This window comes from Rhinoraja longicauda, chromosome 15 (assembly GCF_053455715.1).
Source record: "Rhinoraja longicauda isolate Sanriku21f chromosome 15, sRhiLon1.1, whole genome shotgun sequence".
NCBI classification, from domain to species: Eukaryota; Metazoa; Chordata; class Chondrichthyes; order Rajiformes; family Arhynchobatidae; genus Rhinoraja; species Rhinoraja longicauda.
The window spans coordinates 34,021,514-34,043,931 of NC_135967.1; the positions used below are offsets into that span (position 1 = coordinate 34,021,514).

Here is a 22,418-nt window from a genome sequence, read left to right on the forward strand (position 1 = left end):
TGAAGGAACAGCAACTCATATTCTGCTTGGGTAGCTTACAACCCAGTGATATGAACAATGAATTCTCCAATTTTGGAAAACAACCTACTAAACCTCCCAACACCCCTCCCCCCCTATCTCCACCCCACACCTCCCTTTTACTTTCCCCCTCCCCTTCTTCTCCCCTGTCCATCACCTACACTCCCACCTATTTCTCCCCTTCCCCCCTTCCCCTCCTGCTTCTTCTTCACAATTCACAACTCTTCAAGCCTGTCTCACACCTTCTGGTTTTATTTCCTACCTTTGTTCCAACCAGCTGCCTATCAATCCCCCCCCCCCCCCCGGGTTGCGTCCACCTGCCACGCTTTTGTCCTGCCTCTCTCCTCTTCTAGCTCTCTTCACCCACCTACAATTAGTCTGAAGAAGAGTCTCCACCTGAAACGTCACTTATCCATGTTCTCCAGACATGCTGCCTGATCTGCTGAGTGACTCCAGCACTTTGAGGCCTTTTGTGTACCAACAATCATCTGCAGTTCCTTGTTGATACCTGTTTATTCCAATACATTTAATATGCACTGATCTTTGTCATCAGTGTAGTCTTATTCAATGAGCCTCAAACTGTGCAAAACTAGTTCATGCATAAAAAAACATCTTGAATGTTCACATATATGTATAATGCAATCCTATATATTCGATAGTTTCTTAAAAAAAACATTAGGTCAAACATATGTAAATTTCTTTCAGCTGCCCCTCTCTGTATTCCAGAATATTGGTTATTACAGTTAGGATTGCCAACTTCCTCACTCTCAAATAAGGGACAAAGGGTGACGTCATCGCCAGCGGCCACGTGGTCCCGCTCCACTAATGGCGGCTGCCTGGGCTGGGAGGCGAGTTGCTACACAACCTCCGTTAAGCGGCACCCGGGCCTACACTGTCTGGGACTACAACGGCCCCCGGTCTACAGTGTCCGGGCCCACAGTGTCAGGGCCTACGGTGTCTAGGCATACAGTGTCCGGGCCTACAGTGTCCGGGCCTAATATGGGACAAACCAATTTAGCCCAAAATACGGGATGTCCCGGGCTAATACGGGACAGTCGGCAGCCATAATTACAGTCTCTCATCTCTACATTGTACATTATGGCTGAAATTGAAGGTATCTACTTGGATGCTAAAACAAAATACAATTCAAATTGCTCTGACGTGCAAAGTCTTTGTAATTGCACAGGTTGAGGGGAGGCCAAAGGGTGAATGGAGTGCCCTTTTAATTATGCTTTAAACGAATTAACTGTCAACTTATGGAGTTAATCAATTCAGAGGTGATCAATCTGTTTTAACTAGTGCAGGTCCTGGACCCTTACTTCATCCCAATTTATACTGATATCATCTCTCTACTAATAAACATTTTGTGAGGTCTTACAGGCAGACACAGATCAAATCCCAAGGTCGTCCAGAAAATCACCACTCATATATCAATGATGTTGAGGGGATGGTGATGGAGCAATGTGACCAAATATGGAAGCTTCATCAGTACCACCAGTGGCCATTAAATTATAAATAGAGCAGGAATGTGGCAGATCTGAGCACTCCCCTAAATTCTAGCTCGAGAAAATCATCTCTACACTCCAGGGTATTGATAATTTGGTCTTTCTTCTATGGTTCTTTGGTACTCCTCAGACTAACTCATCTCATTGTCCAGTATTAATTTTAGCAACTATCCATGAACATCAACTTTTTATTGACTTAGCAAAGGCTTTAAGACAAACTCAATCCCTCAAATCTCTACATATGTCTTTGCATTAATATTGTGTTTTTGCACAGTCTCTTAGATATTTTACATGTTATTCGTGTATAGTTTGTGTAATTTGCTTTTTGTGCATTTGTGTTATGTCCCATCAATGCTGCTTTGTGCAAGATTTTCATTGTATCTGTACCTCATAGTGTCGGCATGTGACTTGCTATGAAATGTAACTCCTGGTATACACAAACCGTTCTCATTCCACTGATATGTCAAAACTGGGATCAGATTAATGTTATACATGGGGTAGTTTTCTTGAATTGAGTGCAACTAAAATCAGTTTTACTTCTGTCATACATATCTTATTTATTGTTATATTAAGAAATAATATATTTGCAAAGTAAGGTCATTATATTTAGTATTGTTGAATATTATGAGAGAATATGTGGAAACGATGGGAAAAGAGGGCTTGAGCAAGACTGGTTCCATTTTATTTCAGAATTGTTAAACTTTTTCACTCAAGAGAGTTGTAAATCTGTGGAATTCTCTGCCTGAGAAGGCAGTGAAGGCTGATTCTCTGGATCCTTTCAAGAGAGAGTTAGAGCTCTTAATGATAGCGGAATCAGGGGTATGGGGAGAGGACAGGAACTGGGTACTGATTGTGAATGGTCCGCCATGATCACATTGAATGGCGGTTCTGGCTCGAAGGGCTGAATGGCCTACTCCTGCACCTATTGTCTATTAATTATTGACACTTATTCACTTAAGTCACAAGAACCTGACCGTTTAAAATAAAACAAATACAATATAAAGCTGTAGCAGACTTGCAGAGTTCTGTATTTTATGACCAGCAGAAGAAAATTATACTAACCCCCTGTGTACCGTTATAGATCACCTGGATGCAAACAGCACAAAGGACTTCCACACAATGTGCGACTGTACACGTCTAAGGAACATGACATGCTGAACCAAAACACGTAGCCAAAGGGCAGTGCACAATGTACAGCCACAGAGCCAAGGAGCACAATACAATAATGAACAACATATTGTCAAGGAGCATTATATACTACATCACAGCACATTGCCAAAGAGGACTGCACAATGCAGATTGAAATATAACCCAGAAAAACCCAGAAATCTACTCACCGATATACCGATAGAGATCATCAAAGGAGCGCACCGCGGCAGCAGCAGTGGGAGCGCAGGTCAGTGGGAAAGTCGGAAAAAACACCGAGGGAAGCGAGGGGGGATTCGGAACAGGCTGAGAACCCAAGCCTTACGTCCACCTCTGCCCAGCATACTTCTGGCCAATGTCCAGTCCCTGGAGAACAAGCTGGATGACCTGAGGGCAAGGATCAGATTCCAGAGGGACATAAAGAACTGTAACATCCTTTGTCTGACCGAAACATGGCTGACCCCGCTGGTGCCTGACCAGGTGATCTGCCCATCCGAGTCCTTCACTGTTTTCCGGGCGGACAGAACGGAAGAATCCGGGAAATCCAAGGGCGGAGGAGTCTGCTTCTTGACCAATAATAACTGGTGTAATCCTGGGAATATTAAGACGCTTTCTCGTTCCTGCTCGCCGGACCTGGAACATCTAACTATCCTATGCCGACCATTCTACCTACCCCGGGAGTTCAGCTCGATGATCATCACAGCCGTCTATATCCCACCGCATGCGGACACCGACGTGGCACTGTCCACCCTACACGATGTGTTGTGTCAACACCAAAACAAGAACCCTGATGCGGCTGTGCTGGTGGCTGGAGACTTCAATAGGGGAAATCTCAAAAAGGTCATGCCCAACTTCTACCAACACATCACGTGTGTCACCAGGGGGGAAAGAACTTTGGACCACTGCTACACGCCGTTCAGGAAAGGCTACAAGGCCGTTTCTCTCCCTCCTTTTGGGAAATCTGACCACGCTGCCATTTTCCTGCTGCCGGAGTACAAACAACGGATAGTACGGGAAGCGACAGTGACGAGGAACGTAAAGCGGTGGGCTGACCATTCAGAGGCCATGCTGCAGGATGCACTGAGCGAAGTCGACTGGAACATGTTCCAAGAAAGTTCCAGAGACGTAAATGAGTTTGCGGAAGCGGTTACGGACTTCATTGCCACTATAGCCGATACCATCATCCCCACGGTAAGGGTCAGTATCTTCCCTAACCAAAAACCCTGGGTGGACAGGTCTATTCGCGTGGCCTTGAATGCTCGCACCACTGCTTACAACTCCGGCCTGGCATCCGGCAACATGGACGACTACAAGGGAGAGTCCTACCGACTGCGAAGGGCAGTGAAGGATGCAAAAAAGAGGTACCGGGACAAGATGGAGTCACAGATGGAGCAGCAGGACACCAGGCGCCTTTGGCAGGGGCTACGGACTATAACTAGCTACAGGTCCAGCACCCCCTCAACCGGAAGTGCCGGCTCCTCCTTAGCTGATGACCTGAACTCTTTTTACGCACGGTTCGAGACGGGTAACACCACCAGCTCGCCGTCTAAAAACAGCACCGAAGGGGCGCTGGCTAGCGAGGCTGGAGGGGGATCCACCGCCGGGGATGTGCACACATTCTCGGTGTCCGAGCATGAGGTGAGGTGGGCTCTGACGCGTGTGAACACGAGGAAAGCTGGAGGCCCAGATGGTATATCTGGGCGAGTACTAAAGTCTTGTGCTACTCAGCTTGCTCCAGTGCTCACCACAATATTCAACCTCTCCTTGGCAAAGTCCGTGGTCCCTGCATGCTTCAAAAGATCCATCATTGTACCGGTGCCAAAGAATGCCTCTCCAGCGTGTTTAAATGACTACCGACCGGTGGCCCTCACCTCGGTTGTCATGAAATGCTTGGAGAGGCTAGTCAAGAAGCACATCTGCGCCCTCCTTCCTCGCAACATGGACCCACTACAGTTCGCATACCGTCCGAACAGGTCCACGGATGATGCGGTCTCCCAGGTTCTACACACCGCTCTCTCTCATCTGGACAGCCAGGGGGGCTATGTGAGGATGCTGTTCATTGACTTTAGTTCAGCATTCAACACAATAGTCCCCAGCAGACTGGTTGAAAAGCTGCTGGAACTGGGGCTTAGCACCCCTCTGTGTGCCTGGGTCCTGGACTTTCTCACTGCCAGGCCCCAAGTGGTCAGGATGGGGGAACACACATCTAGCTCCCTCACCCTGAACATAGGATCCCCCCAGGGCTGCGTCCTTAGCCCCCTACTGTACTCCCTGTACACACATGACTGTAGGGCCAGGTTCAGCTCAAACTCCATCATCAAGTTTGCTGATGACACTGTGGTGGTGGGCCGGATCTCCAACAACGATGAGAAGGCCTACCGGGAGGAGGTGGCTGATCTGGCACTCTGGTGTCAGGACAATAGCCTCCTCTTGAATGTCACTAATACAAAGGAGCTGATTGTGGACTTCAGAAGGGCTAAACATCCAAGGACGTACACGCCACTGGAGATAAATGGGTCTATTGTGGATAGGGTGAGCAGTTTCAAATACTTGGGAGTCCGCATCGCAGAGGATCTGACGTGGGCAACGCACATTGCCGCACTGGTGGGTAAGGCTAAGCAGCGCCTTTACCACCTTAGACAACTAAGGAAATTCAGAGTGTCGCTGAAGATCCTTCATTGCTTCTACTCTGGGGCTGTAGAGAGCATCCTGTCCGGCAACATTACAGTCTGGTTTGGGAACAGCTCTGCCCAGGACAGGATGGCCCTGCAAAGAGTAGTGCGTTCGGCAGAACGCACCATGGGAACTACACTCGTCCCCCTGCAGGACCTATACATCAGGAGGTGCAGATCCAGAGCAAGCAAGATTATGAGGGACCCCTGCCACCCCAGTAACGGACTGTTCCAGATGCTACGGTCAGGCAAACGCCTCCGCTGTCACGCTGTGAAAACGGAGAGGATGAGACGGAGCTTCTTCCCACAGGCCATCAGGACTGTCAACTTTGATAACCCCAGAGACTAAATTTTTGTCGACACTTTTTGTGCTATGTTTAGTAACTTATTAACTTTATTTATATGCTGTAACTGTAATTCTTTTTGTGCACAACCCGCAGGCATTGCCACTTTCATTTTACTGCACATCGAGTATGTGTATGTGACAAATAAATTTGACTTGACTTGACTTGACTTGAAATAGCAAAATAGAAGAAGAGCAAGAAAATCCTACAGAATGAGAAATAAATGAGGTGATTCTTCAGCTTTGATCATTCTTGCATTGTGCGCAGCTCCAATGGAACAACCTGCTTGCAAACAGGAGAATTCATGGAACGAGAAAGGGACATTCAACTCATTCAATCAAGCAGGAAGTATTGACAACAAATCCCAACTCTCAGAGAAACACCTCTGCAGTAATATCTCAGGACAATGATGGATCAGATTAACTCTGGCAGGATTAATTAGTACAGGTGTCAGGGGTTATGGGGAAAAGGCAGGAGAATGGGGTTAGGAGGGAAAGAAAGATCAGCTATGATTGAATGGTGGAGTAGACTTGATGGGCCGAATAGCCTAATTCTACTTCTCTTCCTTATGACCTTATGTTGGGGAGGTATGGTGGAAAGGATGTTTTCCCAGAACTAAAAGCAGCACATGGCTTTCATCCATGACTTGCTTTTTTGTATTGCTGCGAAAGGGTTAAAAAGGATATCTGCATATATTCACAAAATACATCCATTTCATTTAATTAAACTGATGGCACTGCTTAATATAAATTTCTACACTTACTTTTAGTGAAATGTCTCAATTTCATAAAAAATATGTTCACCGGGCACGAGATTTGCACCATAATGTTCACTGTATTACAATACTGTTTAAGCCAAATCAATGGAAAGGGATATGTTAGGAAAAAACCACCTATCCCTTTCCACCCACTTACACTAAGGGGTAATTTACAGTGGCTAAATCAACCTACCACCATGTCTTTGGGATGTGGGAGGAAACTGGAGCCCTGGGCGGAAACCCATGCAGTCAGTGATTGAAGATGACTTGCTGCTACTCTAGTTTAATGGCAGATGAGTACAACATGGGAACTACATACTATCACAGATGGGACAAGAGATTTCCCTCACCACTTTGGGTGTTTAGGAGCCAAGGATTGCCAATGTTGTGAATGTTGCATTTTATCAAAGAATATGTGAGCATATTTTCAGAACTTTGCCTTTGTCTGCCTGCTAATCTCTTCCCACGATTTTCAGAATAGTGTGATTTTTTTTTTTGAACTGCAGATGCTGAAAATCTGAAATAAAAACAGAAAGAGCTGGAATTATTTTCAGCATTTTCTGTTTATATTTTTAACTCAGTGTCTTGTGTGTTTTTTTGAGAGCCGGTAGTTGAGCACGTAAACAGTACGGGCTGCTGATAGGAACTGCCTGAATGAGACCAGATCCTCAATGCTGGGGAAAATGGCTCAAGAGACAATACTGACATTAGTGTGCTTATCCTTCCAATAGATTTGGAGAATTCCACCATGACGTCATTTGTGGTATTTTTCCAATAGACCTGACAATCTTGCTCTACGTGTTCCAGGACTCAGAAACATATAAGAGAAAAGGGATTACTCTAGTCTGTGAATTATGTGCCAGATCTGAGATCTTGAATTCAAACATCCTTTTCCCCAATTGAGCAAACGCTGTGCTAATGCACTGAAAGAGATAGTGAATTTCACCATCTGTGCCTTCCTTTGTCGAGAGATGGCTCCCTGGATGGGGGAAGTGGTCCATGTTTTCCAATGTCTTGCTGTGAATCTTTATTACCAGAGGACAGTAAGGTCAGGTTTGTACTGGATCTTTGTCTTGTGGATGTTGAGTGTAAGGCCCATTCTCTAATATATTTCAGTAAACAGGCTGATGCTGACTTGAAGATCAGATTTGGAATGCACACAACTGCAAATGCTGACTGCACATTCAGTTCAACTGCTGACTTTGGGTGACTGTGACGCCTATATCATTTCGCAACAAACATATTGCAGAATTAACACATAAGCTGTGTTTGAGAACAGCAGACACCTGATAAACCACTAATAAGAACGGCAGATAACTTACAACTGCCTATCTTTGCTTTACTCCCTCAATTTTCGTACAACTGCCTACGTGCTGGATCAGGTGACAGAGCACTAACTGGGAGTCCAGAAGGATTTTTTCTCACTCTATTCATTTTTCAGAAACTGCATTTCTCATCTTTTGCAGTGGGTTGGGGGTTTCCGACTGCAAATGTTTCATGATGATGCACTTCTCAATGAGTAACAATGTAATTTAATTCACCATTATGTTTTCAATGAAAACATTGACCAAGTTCCAGCTGATAATAAAAAACCTACTGTTCAGGGGAACCCAGGACTCACAGGTATTCTGGTGAATTTTACAACACCCTATTTTATCATCATAGGCAGCAACTTTTGTTCCAAATGCAGGAAAAATCATCTTGCCCGACAGTTTTAAGGTAGCTACATTTGAAAGCATAGTACAGCTTGCATTCACCCTGACAGATTGCCAACCCTACCTTCCTACTGTAATTCTTACAGATTCAAAATCCTGCTTAATCTTGACTATAAAACTCTTATCAAATTTCTGACTTCCAGATTCAATATTGGCTAATTCATGCAGACAAAACAACGCTACAATAGCTCCAACATATCTGTGGCTAAACTGGGAAAATATATTTCTTGAGAAACTTGAGATTTTTTTTATGACCAGCAAAGCAATAAATTAAAATCCTGTGAATTCCCGATCCATCAAGGAACTGAACTACAAAGGGCCCTGTCATCTGCCCATTCAGCCCTAGCCGTGGAATCATGGTAACATACATTATGGGTCTGATCAGAAGAGCAAAAGTGTGAAGAATCCCTATATAGCAATGAGACTATTTACCTGTAAGGTACTTAGAATGTATAACTTCCCACCATACACTAAATACCTGTGACAAATAGCACAGTTACATTACTTGTATGCATGAGGGGGAAGAGAACATTAGCAAAAGCATGAAGAAGGGTTCCGACCCGAAATGCCACCCATTCTATTTCTCCAGACATGCTGCCTGTCCCGCTGAATTACTCCAGCATTTTGTGTCCATCTTTGGTGTAAACCAGTCTGCAGTTCCTTCCTACACATAAGCATAAGCTGGTAGGGTTAGATGACAAAGGAGGGATAAGGATTATGCGCTCCGTAAATGGCAGTTTGATTAAATAAATAATAATTGAGAGATTGCAGTAGTCTGTTTAATAATGCAATTTTGTCAAGAACAGCTGTCGAAAACTGATGCTAAACACTCCAGTTTCTATGCTTTAAGAACATTGTATAATTTTTGCAGATTTAATTCAGTTAGTATCGACACAGTCTCAATTAGAAGACAGCACGGCTGGCTAAGATAAACAGAATGAAGAGTAACATTTTCTCCTGCATCTTTTACCAGTTTGAATACACAGCTGACGTTGTGCTTAATGAACCTGGCTCTGCGAGTTCAGAACAGGATTCTGGTCATGTTGGGGATCAGTGAAGTTGAATTCAATTGAACCTGAAAACGGATGTGGAGATCAACACACAATTAACCCACACCTGCTGATTACAATGCAGGCAGCAGGCCAACTTCATGCTGCCTGCTCATCTAAATGACTACTGCATTCTGTCAATGCCAACCACACTGTTCAATGGCTGGATGTGTCAGCACTTTGAGTGGTTAGTGCCTGTGAATACTAGATGCACTACTTATAGCTGAAACATATTTCTTTAAAAGGGGATGCATTGTGGATGCAGCTGGAGCTCGCATTTGTGCTTGAAGTAAATGATGTGAAAAATAATGAAAGATGGCAAATCAAGAATAAGAGCTGAGTCCAAGAAGGCCTTGATAGAGAGGTAGTAAGTGGAAGAGAGGCAGCATATCCACAAAGAACCAAGAAGATCTCTAGATACAATAGGAACAAAATATATCAGAGATCGATGCCATGAATAAAATTAGATTCATTGTGTCATACGGCACAGAAATAGGTCCAGCCCAAATTGCCCATACCTACCAAAACTCCGACGCTTGTCCCACTTGCCCCATTTGGCCCAAATACCTCTAAACCTTTCATATCCATGTACCCGTCCAAATCTCTTTTAAATGTTCTTACAGTACTTGCCTCAACTACTTCCTCTGGCAGCTTGAACCATATACCCACCACCCTCTATGTGAAAAAGATGTCTCTCAGTTTCCTATTAAATCTTTTCCCTCTCATTTTAAACCTATGTTCTCTTGTTCTTGATTCACCTACTTTGGGTAAAAGACAGTGCATTCACCTTATCTGTCCCCCTTATGATTTTATACGCTCTATAAGATCAGCCCTCAACCTCCTGCGCTCCAAGGAATAAAGATCTAGCCTGCCCAACCTCTCCCTCTAGCTCAGCACCTCGATTGTTGGAAACATCCTCATAAACCTTCTCTGCGTTCTTTCTCTGAGAAAATCTGGAAAATTCAATTTTTTTTGACGATTTACTGATTGATGACTTTGATCAGCATTAGTGAATCCATCTTTATATACCATATTTTATCTGCTGCACCAATGGACTCAGACATTTTTCATCTGAACATGCCTTCACTGGTCATCTACCAACAATTTTCTTTCTCCATTTCACCCTTGTACTTTTCACTGTGACAAATTTCATGCTCACTTTTCAGACCTTGCATTTGATGGAAACTATTCAACTCTGACAGCTGAACTCTGACAGTGACACACGTCATCGGAGGCAGAAAGAGCTATCTGGAGGAGGCAAACACATCAGTACACATATAGTCAATTTTAAATAAGGATCAGAAAATGAAAGAACTTAACGGGTCAAGTAGCATCCAAGGAGGCAAAAGAGGGAAGCCAAAGTTTTGGGTTGAAGATTGAGAAGGAACAGAAAAGTTTGTCAATAAATAGCAGTGTGAGGGAGAGAGGGTGGGATAGAGATGTTAGGTGAGAGGTGAAACCAGGTGGGAAGGGATTGATGGGCAGATGGTACCAGGTGAGGGAGGAGGATGAGAAAGGTGAACAAAGAGAGAGGAAAACTACATGGAAGGGTAGGTGTGTGGGAGGTAACTTGGAAGTGGGTTACCTGGAGGATATTATAATCTGAAAAATTCAATATTTATTCCATTGGGTTACAAACTACCCAAGCAGAATATATGTGTAGGAAGGAACTGCAGATGCTGGTTTTCACCGAAGATAGACACAAAACGCTGGAGTAACTCAGCGGGACAGGCAACATCTCTGGATAGAAGGAATGGATGACTTTTCGGGTCGAGACCCTTCTAAAGAAATGGCATGTAGATCCAAATTCTCAAATGGCATGTAGATCCAGCACTCTTGACATATTTTGAAGCTCTACTTGTTTCTAATATATTTCTTTGGATTGTACTTCTCAGCGCCACCAGTCTGTCTCACAAACTATCTCCACATAAATCCATATGCTCCAAGATGGTGCCCAATCTAGGCGACTCTTTGTGTGCTAGACACAGAAGTCGATCTGCAATCACACATAACAATTGTTCCAATCTGTTAAATCTCTATTTTACAGCAGCGTTTTGTACTTTAACTATGCTTTATTGGCTTTATCTTGCACTAAACGTTATTCATATTGTTCCCTTTATCGTGTATCTGTACAGTGTGGATAGCTCAATTGTAATCATGGATTGTCTTTCCACTGACTGGTTAGCACGCAATAAAAGCTTTTCACTGTACCTCGGTACATACGACAATAAACTAGACTAAAGTACAACTAGTGCAAAGATGAAACATCAACCAACGTGTCAGCTCAAACACAAAAAAAAGATTTTAAAGATATTCTTTGAAACATCTTCTGATCATTGCTAATTAATGGCTCTGACCCACAGAAGTTCAAAGCTGTCCAGAAATGCTGCCTGTCCCGCTGAGTTACTCCAGCATTTTGTGTCTATCTTCGGTGTAAACCAGCACCTGCAGTTCCATCCTACACACAAAGTTCAAAGCTCAGCTGTCAAGGATGAGAGAGTAACTCTGGGGCTGATTTTGTTCCTGGGTCCACAACAAATCACAACAAGTAACAAAAAAGGAATGGCAGTGCAGACAAAAACACTGATAAATGAATAACTAAACATACAGGAGTAATGAGTGTAGGGGAGGTTATGCTTGGGTGTAGCAATGCCACCAGTTAGGCAGGAAACGGGAAAAACAATGGCAGGGAAAGCACAGATAAGATACTTAGGTAGCATAGGACTGTACACTTGAGCTTGTGAGTCCTTTATGGTGTACATGACCAAGATGAAAATCTTCATTACTGCAAACAGTATTCAAAGTGTGTGCTAGTGTTAAAAAGGAACTAATTATGGTTAAAAAGGAACTACACCTGAAGATGGTGTAGGAACGTTATTCTGTTGAAGTGATTAGGTCTGAGACCTATTGCATGCATGCTAGTCTAGAATTTCACCTGTTGCCAGATAGAAATCAGTAACAAAAGCACCTCAGGAACAAAGTCAATGCTTGGGTGGAATAGTACAGATTCTTGTTACCGAAGCAATATCACTGCTGGTCTGTTCCTTGAAGGAGACAAAGTGTTGTATGAGTCAGACGAAGGGATTTTTCTCAAATGGCATGTAGATCCAAATTCAAACTAACTAGCCAGAGCACTGTTACTAAATTAACTGGTGTTGGAAATGTGTGCAACAGGAAAATACAGAGAGAGAGATCTGCAAACCATCCAAGCTGGTTCAGAAAGAAAAGACCCACACCAGAATGAAATGTGATCAGTGGAAATGATTGGAAGCAGCAATATTAAAACACAAAATAAATGACTAGTCGGTTTAAATCAATAAATATACAGCAATAGTTTAGGAAGGAACTGCAGATGCTGGTTTAAACCAAAGATAGACACAAAATGCTGGAGTAACTCAGCGGGACAGGCATCTCTGGAGAGAAGGAATGGGTGACGTTTTGGGTCTCGACCTGAAATGTCTCGATCTATCTCAAAGGGTCTCGACCCGAAACTTCACCCATTTCTTCTCTCCAGAGATGCTGCCTGTCCCACTGAGTTACTCTAGCATTTTGTGTCTACATATAGTAATAATTTGTTCTATCATGGATAGAGATGTCCAAAATTCAGCCAATCACTATTCACAAGAAGTAGAGGTAGTCTTAAGATATTCTCCCTTAAGTACTAAAAGTACCATGATAATTTAAATGTATTGTGTGTTATGGTGTTTAGTGACTAGGATTGTCAACAGTCACGGTTGGCCATGCAGAGCATCTGATATTACATGAAGGATTGGCAAAGAAATCTTGAGATGTATTAGTAAAATGTATTCAGTATCCATCCATATACTGCCAAATAATACTATTGCAGAAATATGAATGTTTTTCTAAGGATGCATTACTAACTGCAAGGCACACATAAAAAGAGAAATGGAAGACCTACACAAGCTGGAAAACTTGGAATTTTAGTTAAAATGACTCAGTGTAAATGGGCAGCTGCTCTTATAGAAATAACTAAGGCCAAAAAATTGTTTAGATTATGTTACACTCTGTGACTCTCAAACAAAAGGTCAGTAATGAGCGATATGCATTGTGACATCTCAAGGTATTTGTGCAACATTGACAAGAGCCAAGTTATTCATGCAGATAGACCTACCATCCACATACAATCAATTAAATACAGACAAAAAGATTCAATGTTATATCAGCGTAAATATACAATAGAATATGGCCTCTTACTGAGGATACCCTTCACATTGTAAAGGAGGATCTCAAGGAATTACATCACATTAATGTGAAACTTAAAGTCCCTGTGCTTTTGTCCAAATTGAAGTTATTCACTGATTAAAGATGGATGCCAAATGTTTACAACCATCAAAGACAAAGTCATTGTAAAAATGAAGAGGGCAGAAAATGTGACAAAACACATCTCCTTTCTTAGATGTAAATCAATGTTACTCCAGAGTTTATTAGGTTAAGCAATGCTTACTACTCTGCTTATGACATGACAAAAGGTTTGCATGTGGTGCGGTGCTTCATACCATGGAGTCAGTGCTATTAATAAGTTACACCTCAGACGATGGACAGGAAAAGTCAACATCTTGAGTAATAATTTGTACTTTGCACTCCGTATAAAAGTGAATAGGATTATGCAAAAAAAGAGAGTACATTGTGAGCTGCAGATGTCATTTACAGATCTCAATTCACATTATATCTGTTTGAGAGGACCAACAGTATCTATCACGTATTCATTCATTCATTCATTCATTCATTCATTCCCTCATACCATCCAGCCTAATATAGCCAAAAGGTTGCACGTAATCTTAGAGAAATGTTGAAGGGACACGTTTTCCAAGGTCATTCATGTTTAATCGTGAATCATTGTTTAGTTAACTTCCTATTCAAGCACTGCACCACAATTCACCACAGAATTCATAGCAGAACAGTTGTTGCTTTGTCACAGTCACCAATGTACTTCAGTTCATTTAGAAGAGAGAGTACAGAGACAGTAGTGGAAATTATGATTCATATAATCTATCAACTCTTTGGGAGAAGCAAAAAGAAGAATTTTAAACCACACAAGATAATGAAAGTTTTGAATTTGACAAAGAATATATGAACGTGGAGAAGTGACATATTGATAAGACAGTGCAAGTCTGTAGCACTAAACAATATAATGTATGAATTGGAGGAAAAGTCAGAAATGTCCATGATTGCCAAATAATTGCAGCAAGAAATGCATGAGAACACACTGAGGAAATGTGTGATGATGGATTATGTCCAGGTGGATATAGATCAGTTACTGAAGAGTAGACACATCAACAGAGAATTAAGTCACAAATTTATCAGAATTCATCACTCAAGAAGAAACTACACTGGTTTGAAACTCAGATGCAATTAAGAATGTCTAACCATCTATGAGAGCCAATGAACAGGCTGGAGCTGCAATTGTTGTTTATCTGTGATACAGTTTTGCAGAGAAAGAAAGCGATGTGGTATGTTTGAATGTAAATATGTAAATGAGTCAAGTGTAAATCTGACAAAATGGCATCATCATATGTGTAAAGTATACATGTTGTTTTTAGTCTCCAGTATGTTAATACATCTTCTGAAGCTAATAATATCTCCTGGAGATTATCAAAGGTAGCAATTACCAGAGTGTGACTGAGTTAGAGATCACCTCCAATTATGATGAGGAGTAACCAAAAAGGTTGTTGAGGACGAAGCATAGATCTTGTCTCTATAAACTTCAGCAAGGCATATGATGATTCCGCATGGTAGGTTGCTCTTGAAAGTTAGATCATATGGGATCCGAGGAGAGATAGCCGACTGGGTAGAGAATTGGGCTCACGAGGGTGATGGTGGAAGGTTGTTTTTCAGACTGCTGACCTGTGACTAGTAGTGTGCCTCAGGTGCCTCATACATCTATATACTAAAACTCTTGTTTGTTTGTTCCTGAACTACAGCCAAAACGGTACACGATAGCGCAACAATTTTAGGCCCACCTTACTTGTCATTGTCATATCATATCATATATATACAGCCGGAAACAGGCCTTTTCGGCCCACCAAGTCCGTGCCGCCCAGCGATCCCCGTACATTAACACTATCCTACACCCACTAGGGACAATTTTTACATTTACCCAGCCAATTAACCCACATACCTGTACGTCTTTGGAGTGTGGGAGGAAACCGAAGATCTCGGAGAAAACCCACGCAGGTCACAGGGAGAACGTACAAACTCCTTACAGTGCAGCACCCGTAGTCAGGATCGAACCTGAGTCTCCGGCGCTGCATTCGCTGTAAAGCAGCAACTCTACCGCTGCGCTACCATGCCGAATGGAAGACATTTCATTGAAATCGGTGTTATATTTTTTAAGTTATTCACATTTTAAAATTTAAATCTATCTCCTAAGGAGGGAGGGGGAGGATGGAAGGAGGATAAGGGGGGTTGAGGGGGATGAAGTGGGGGGGAGGGGAAGGGGGAAGGGGAGGGCGGTGGAGGGATGGGGATGGAGGGAGGGGGGATGGGGGGAGAGGGGAAGGGGAGGGGGAGAGGGGAGGGGGGGAGGAGAGGGTGCTGCACCAATGCAGGAGAGGTTTGGGCCCAACGGGTCCACTTGGTCTAGTAGTTGTGTAGAATTATGAGGGGAATAGATTGGGTGAATGCTTGGAGTCTTTACCTAGAGTATGGGGAATCAACAACCAGGCATAGATTTAAGGTGAGAGAGAAAAGATTTAATAGGAACCCAAGGGGCAACCTCTTAGAAACATAGAAAATAGGTGCAGGAGTAGCCCATTCGGCCCTTTGAGCCAGCACCACCATTCAATATGATTATGTACCCCGTTCTGCTTTCTGCGCATATCCCTTGATTCCTTTAGCCCCAAGAGCTAGATCTAACTCTCTCTTGAATACATCACACTGAGGATGGTGGGTATATAGACCGAGCTGCCAGAAGAAGCAGGTGAGGCTGGTAATGTAACAGCGCTTTAAAGACATTTGAACAGGTACATGAATAGGAAAGGTTTAGAGGGATATGGGCCAAACGAGGGCAAATGGGACTAGCGTAAATGGTTAAATGTGTGCGAAGGAACTGCAGATGCTGGTTTAAACTGAAGATAGACACAAAAAGCTGGAGTAACTCAGCAGGACAGGCAGCATCTCTGGAGAGAAGGAATGGGTGATGTTTTGGGTCGAGACTCTTCTTCAGACTGGTTAGGGATAAGGGAAATGAGAGATATAGACAGTGATGTGGAGAGATAAAGAACAATGAATGAAAGATATGCAAAAAAGTAACGATGATAAATGAAACAGGCCATTGTTAGCTGTTTGTTGGGTTAAAATGAGAAGCTTAGCGTAAATTGTTCATCTTGGTCGGCATGGACAAATTGGGCTGAAGGGACTGTTGCCATGCTGTCTGACTCTATGACTAGAATTTTACAACTTGAAGCAAGGGACTTTTAGAATAGTAAATTGCCTACTAATTATGTAAACAAGCTGGTGATGGAGTGTGAATGGCCAGGCTGGGAAGAGTTGTATGGGTTGAAAGCTTTCCTAGTGTTGTGCCATGAGAGGTTACTGGGGGTTAAATGCTGGTAAACCGAGCTCCAAAATGCAGCACAGGACTCAGATCAGTATTGGACAATCTCTACCATTATGATTGGTCTGCTCTGCAAACTGGTGCTGGACATTCACCCCATGTGCATTGATATCATCATGAACAACGTGTCTGCTACAATTTGCCATAAATGTGCTGCCAAATATATTTTCGAGTTTCTGGAAACTCTAAACACCCAAAATATGAGCACCAACAAACTAATATCTTATCTGTCATAGATTAAAAAGAGTTTATGGCTAATTTCAAGAACAAATATCTCACATCTCCTTTGCAAGATATCACTGTACAATATCTCAACATGCACACCAGCATCATGGAACTTTGAGTTTCTCTAAATAACTGCAATTGAAAAACTATTTACAACATTTGCTTCTCAGGACTCTCTGAACCAAAGAGTAAATGTTCCAAGGGTGTGATATTGCTGATGTACTTTTCAGGACTGAGATACAATTAATCAGTTTCTGACAGTGAATATTCCCTTTTAACCTAATTTGTCTCTCACTCTCTAAATCTCAGCGCAGAATGCAGCTCGCCAGCTTCAGGTTGTGGATTAGAGTTGTATATTAGTACTTTAGCTATACAGGGGTAAATTTTGCATGCAACAAGTAAACTTTGTAAAAGTACAAAATATACTAAAATAGCCAGAGTGCAATGAAGTAAATAAATGGAAAACTACAGGCATCAACACAGTCATTCTTTAATACATGCTGGCTGTGTGCAAGGCCCAGAGGTGATGTTAGGCCTTGCAAGGGTTACATTATATAGGTTTTAGTAAAGTACTGAAGTTCTACTGCATTGTAGCAAGTTCTGATAATCCCACTTCACTATTTAATTTAACTGGTCATTCTTCCAGAATTGGACATTCAAATTGCTTGAAATTTCATGTGAAATTATGAATGTAAACTTTCGAGTTTTACAGGATTAAAACTCAAGTTTCTACATATAATGACATGCCTCAAATCAGTTTGTAATACTGGCCCTGGAATTGTAGGAGATAATGCTGAATACCCTGGTTGCTTAGAGTCTGAACACTAAATCTCAGAGTAAAGTATTCCTACCGAGGAGTGACTGACAAGTACCTTTTATGCTTTGCTAGTTTCTGTCTAGAATGCTGCTCAACTGTTTGGAAACCCGCAGACTGCTCCATGACCAGGAAGTACATTCCTAAAGGTGCAAATGAAGTAATCTCTAGTTGTTGCTTCACCTTTACTACATTTGTAAGCCTCAGACAACTTATTATGCATTTAAATATATCGCAAAATATCCTGGTACTCACACAGCCTCTTGGTATTGAATATCTTGAGCCATAATAGCTTCGGTTTGCAGCCCACGCCCCGAACTTGATTATAACTCTGTAGCACAGTGGTTATTGCACAATCCATCACTCCACCTACAGGCACACAACAATCCAATCCTATATCACGCTGGCTAGAATACCTAAGTGCACTGGCTCAGAGAGATTGAAGATATTTAAATTCAATAGTGGAGTTGGGAGGGGATTGGAGTTCTAGTGAGAGGGCAGTGATGGGGAGAGGGAAAGGGAGGGAGAGAGAGAACAAGAATGAAGTATCCTTGTGCAGAGTTAGAAGATGAACAAGTGGTTAGTTTTATTTCTGGATACTAGAATGGGGCTATAAAATTAGCTGCCTGGTTTTCACAGGAACTTCATCACCATTTTACTCAGGAATTCAGTAAAGCAGTTTAGGTACACACCTGAAACAACAGGGAGCACCATTAAAATATTTAATGTGGTGGTGTTGTGATTTTAATAAAACACAGTACTGGATCCTGCAATTTAGCAAAACGTACAGAGAGGGTTTGGACATCGCTATTTAAAGAAACAGTCACTTGCAAGTAATTGGAATATCGATATCGAACCATGATTGGCTTGATTTTTTTCTCAGTGAAGAAGTAACCAAGAGGGTTGAGGAAGGCAGGGTACTGCTCCGTCTAAATAGACTTTAGTAAGGCTTTTGACAAGTTTCCGCATGGCAGGCTGGTTTGAAAGGGTACATTGCATGAGATTCAGGGAGAGTGGATAAATAATTGGCTTGATGGTCGGAAAGAGGATGATGGTGAAAGATTCTTTATCGGCCTGGAGTCCTGTGACGAGCGGTATGTCACAGGGATCAGTGCTGGACCAATAGTCAGTCATCATTTATTTCAATGAATTGGATGAGAAGGCAATTATTCACAAAATGCTGGAGTAACTCAGCAGGTCAGGCAGCATCTCAGGAGAGAAAGAATGGGCGACATTTCGGGTCGAGACCCTTCTTCAGACTGATGTCAGGGGGGCGGGACAAAGGAAGGATATAGGTGGAGACAGGAAGACAGTGGGAGATCTGGGAAGGGGGAGGGGAAGAGAGGGACAGAGGAACTATCTAAAGTTGGAGAAGTCAATGTTCATACCACTGGGCTGCAAGCTGCCCAGGCGAAATATGAGGTGCTGTTCCTCCAATTTCCGGTGGGACTCACTATGGCACTGGAGGAGGCCCATGACAGAAAGGTCAGACTGGGAATGGGAGGGGGAGTTGAAGTGCTCAGCCACCGGGAGATCAGATTGGTTAATGCGGACTGAGCGCAGGGTTTGAGCGAAACGATCGCGGAGCCTGCGTTTGGTTTCTCCGATGTAAATAAGTTGACATCTGGAGCAGCGGATGTAATAGATGATGTTGGAGGAGGTGCAGGTGAACCTCTGTCTCACCTGGAAAGACTGTTTGGGTCCTTGGATGGAGTTGATGGGAGAGGTAAAGGGACAGGTGTTGCATCTCGTGCGGTTGCAGGGGAAAGTGCCCGGGGATGGGGTGGTTTGGGTAGGAAGGGACGAGTGGACCAGGGAGTTACGGAGGGAACGGTCTCTGCGGAACGCAGAGAGGGGAGGGGATGGGAAGATATGGCCAGTGGTGGGGTCCCGTTGTAGGTGACGGAAATGTTGGCAGATGATTTGTTGGATGCGCTGGCTGGTGGGGTGGTAGGTGAGAACGAGGGGGATTCTGTCCTTGTTATAAGTGGGGGGAGGGGGAGCAAGAGCGGAGCTGCGGGATGTAAAAGAGACCCTAGTGAGAGCCCCATCTATAATGGAAGAGGGGAAGCCCCGTTTCCTGAAGAATGAGGACATCTCTGATGCCCTAGTGTGAAACACCTCATCCCGGGCGCAGATGCGGCGTAGACGGAGGAATTAGGAGTAGGGGATAGACTTTTTGCAGGAGACCGGGTGGGAAGAAGTGTAGTCCAGATAGCTGTACGAGTCAGTGGGATGTCAGTCACTAGTCTGTCTCCTGTGATGGAGATGGTGAGGTCCAGAAACACGAGGAAGATGTTTGTAGATAGTCCAGGTATATTTAAGGGCAGGATGCAAATTGGAAGTGAAGTGTATGAAGTCAGTGAGTTCTGCATGGGTACAAGAGGTAGCGCCAATGCAGTTGTCGATGTAGCGGAGGTAGAGTTCGGGGATGGGGCCGGTGTACGCCCGGAACAGGGATTGTTCGACGTACCTGACAAAGAGGCAGGCATAGCTAGGGCCCATGCGAGTGCCCATAGCTACGCCTCTGGTTTGGAGGAAGTGGGAGGAGTCAAAGGAGAAGTTGTTAATGGTAAGAACCAGCTCTGCTAGGCGGAGGAGAGTGTTAGTAGATGGGGATTGGCTGGTTCTACGGTCGAGGAAGTAGAACTGGGCGGTGGAGCGGTGCGGGTTGACACGGTCGCTTGGGGAGGCCCGCGGAAAACTGGAGCCCGGGTAAGTGGCGGTCGGCCCGGTCAGCGAATGGCCGGGGAGGACGTCGGCGGCGATGAAGAGGTCAGGAAGGTCGGTGGCAGCGATGAGGTCAGGACTGTCGGTGGCAGCGGCGGTGGAGGTCGGGAATGTCAGCGGCAGCGGCGGTGAAGAGGTCAGGAATGCCGGCGGCAGCGGCGGTGAAGAGGCCTTGGACGTCGGTGGCAGCGGCCCCGGGGAGGCAGTGGAGCTCGGAGGCAGCGGCGGTGGAAGCCTCAGGTAGGCCTTGGACGTCGGCGGTGGCAGCCCCGGTGAGGCGGTGGAGGTCGGCGGCGGCGGCAGCGGCCCCTGGGAGGAGGTGGAGGTCTGCGGCGGTGGCAGCGGCCCCGGGGAGGCGGTGGAGGTGTGTGGCGGTGGCAGCGGCCCCGGGGAGGCAGTGGAGGTCTGCGGCGGTGGCAGCGGCCCCGGGGAGGCGGTGGAGGTCTGCGGCGGTGGCAGCGGCACCGGGGAGGCGGTGGAGGTCTGCGGCGGTGGCAGCCTCAGGTAGGCCTCGGAAGTTGGCAGTGGTTGCCTCGGGGAGGCAGTGGACGTGGGCAGCGGCAGCTTCGGTGGTCCGGGCCTGGGATCGGCCGGGGAGGCGGTGAGGATCGGTACTGCTCCTGGTGGCAGCAATGGCGTCGCGGGACTCGGCCTCGTGGTGTACGGGCCGGCGGAGTGGAGCAGCGGTGGTGCTCCGGGCCTGCGGGCGGTCGAATCGCTGCCGAGGAGTGTCGGTGGAGGCAGCCGTCTGGAGGTGGGTGAGTTTGCGAGCCTTGGTGGAGTCCAGGTAGGCGAGGAATCGAGAGTTGAGGGCGCGGATCCGGCGAAGAATAAAGTACAGTTGGGGCCCGTTGTAGGTGTGGGTTAGTGAGGCCTGGAGCTGCGGGGGAGTCAGGGTGAGGGCCTGCTGGTGCCGGCGCATCGCAGCCAGGGTACAACGCAGGGCACGGAAGGAGAATTGTTCTGAAAAGCGGCAGATAGACTGTTGGAGCTGGTAGTTCGGGTTGTGTCCGAATTGGGAGGTCTGGAAACGGAGCTGGAAACCCCGAGGCAGAAGATGGAGGCGCAGGCAAGTCCCAAGAAAGCAGATGTGGCTGTGGTAGCGAGTCTGGGTCAAAATGTGGTCGTAGAGCAGGAGAAATCACAGAGGGGGAGCAGCGAGAGAGCTAGATTAGTAAGTTTGAAGATGACACTAAAATAAGAGATATCGCAGACAGTGAAGAAGGTTGTCAAAAATTGCATCAGATTATATCAAATTGCAGCAGATTGTAGCAAATTGGCCCAGAATTGCAAGGTGTCGTTCAATTCAGGTAAGTATGAGGTTGTAGCGACCATAGAGAATGGTCCAGGTCGTCGAACCCTCGGATTGGCCAGCGAGGTCACGTGGGAACGCGACCATGGGGATTGGTCCAGGGAACGACATCGCTGATTGGCCAGCGATGTCAGGTGCGCGTTTGGCGCCCGATTTAGTCAGTTCGGCGAAGTCTTCAAGGAAGACAGTAAGTTTGTATTGGTTGTCCTGTACCTTGTTGTTTAACTTTGTATTCGTGTATTGCGGCTGCAATAAACTTCGTCTACAACCAACAAGTTTCGGACTCGCCATATTGGTGCCCCCTGACGTGATCTGGACGATCACCGACTGAGCAGGAACCCGACGCCTCGTTGACGATGACCGAGCAGGGCACACCGGAGTCAAGCGCGGCAGGCGTTCATCTTCCGTTATTTTGGACGTACGCACCGCAAGCTTGGTTTATCCACGCCGAGGCTCAATTCCATATAAAGAAGGTGTCGGACGAATCCACGAAGTACTTCTACCTCGTCAGCGCTCTATCGCCGGACACAACCAAGCGCGTGATGCGGTTCATCG

At 44.9% G+C, this 22,418-nt stretch overlaps 1 protein-coding gene across 9 annotated transcripts in view; it reads right to left on the reverse strand.

The window, feature by feature from the left end:
- Window positions 1-22,418, reverse strand: part of dlg3 (discs, large homolog 3 (Drosophila)) — a 358,637-nt gene that overhangs the window by 123,264 nt on the left and 212,955 nt on the right. The window contains exon 1 of one of the 9 annotated variants that reach the window (XM_078412475.1): window positions 18,077-18,128. The exons of the other annotated variants lie outside the window; for them this stretch is intronic. Coding sequence (XP_078268601.1) covers window positions 18,077-18,108 — 32 coding nt within the window. The 5' untranslated portion in view covers window positions 18,109-18,128. Of the gene's footprint in view, window positions 1-18,076; window positions 18,129-22,418 lie in introns of those variants that run through there. 9 annotated transcript variants of the gene reach the window in all.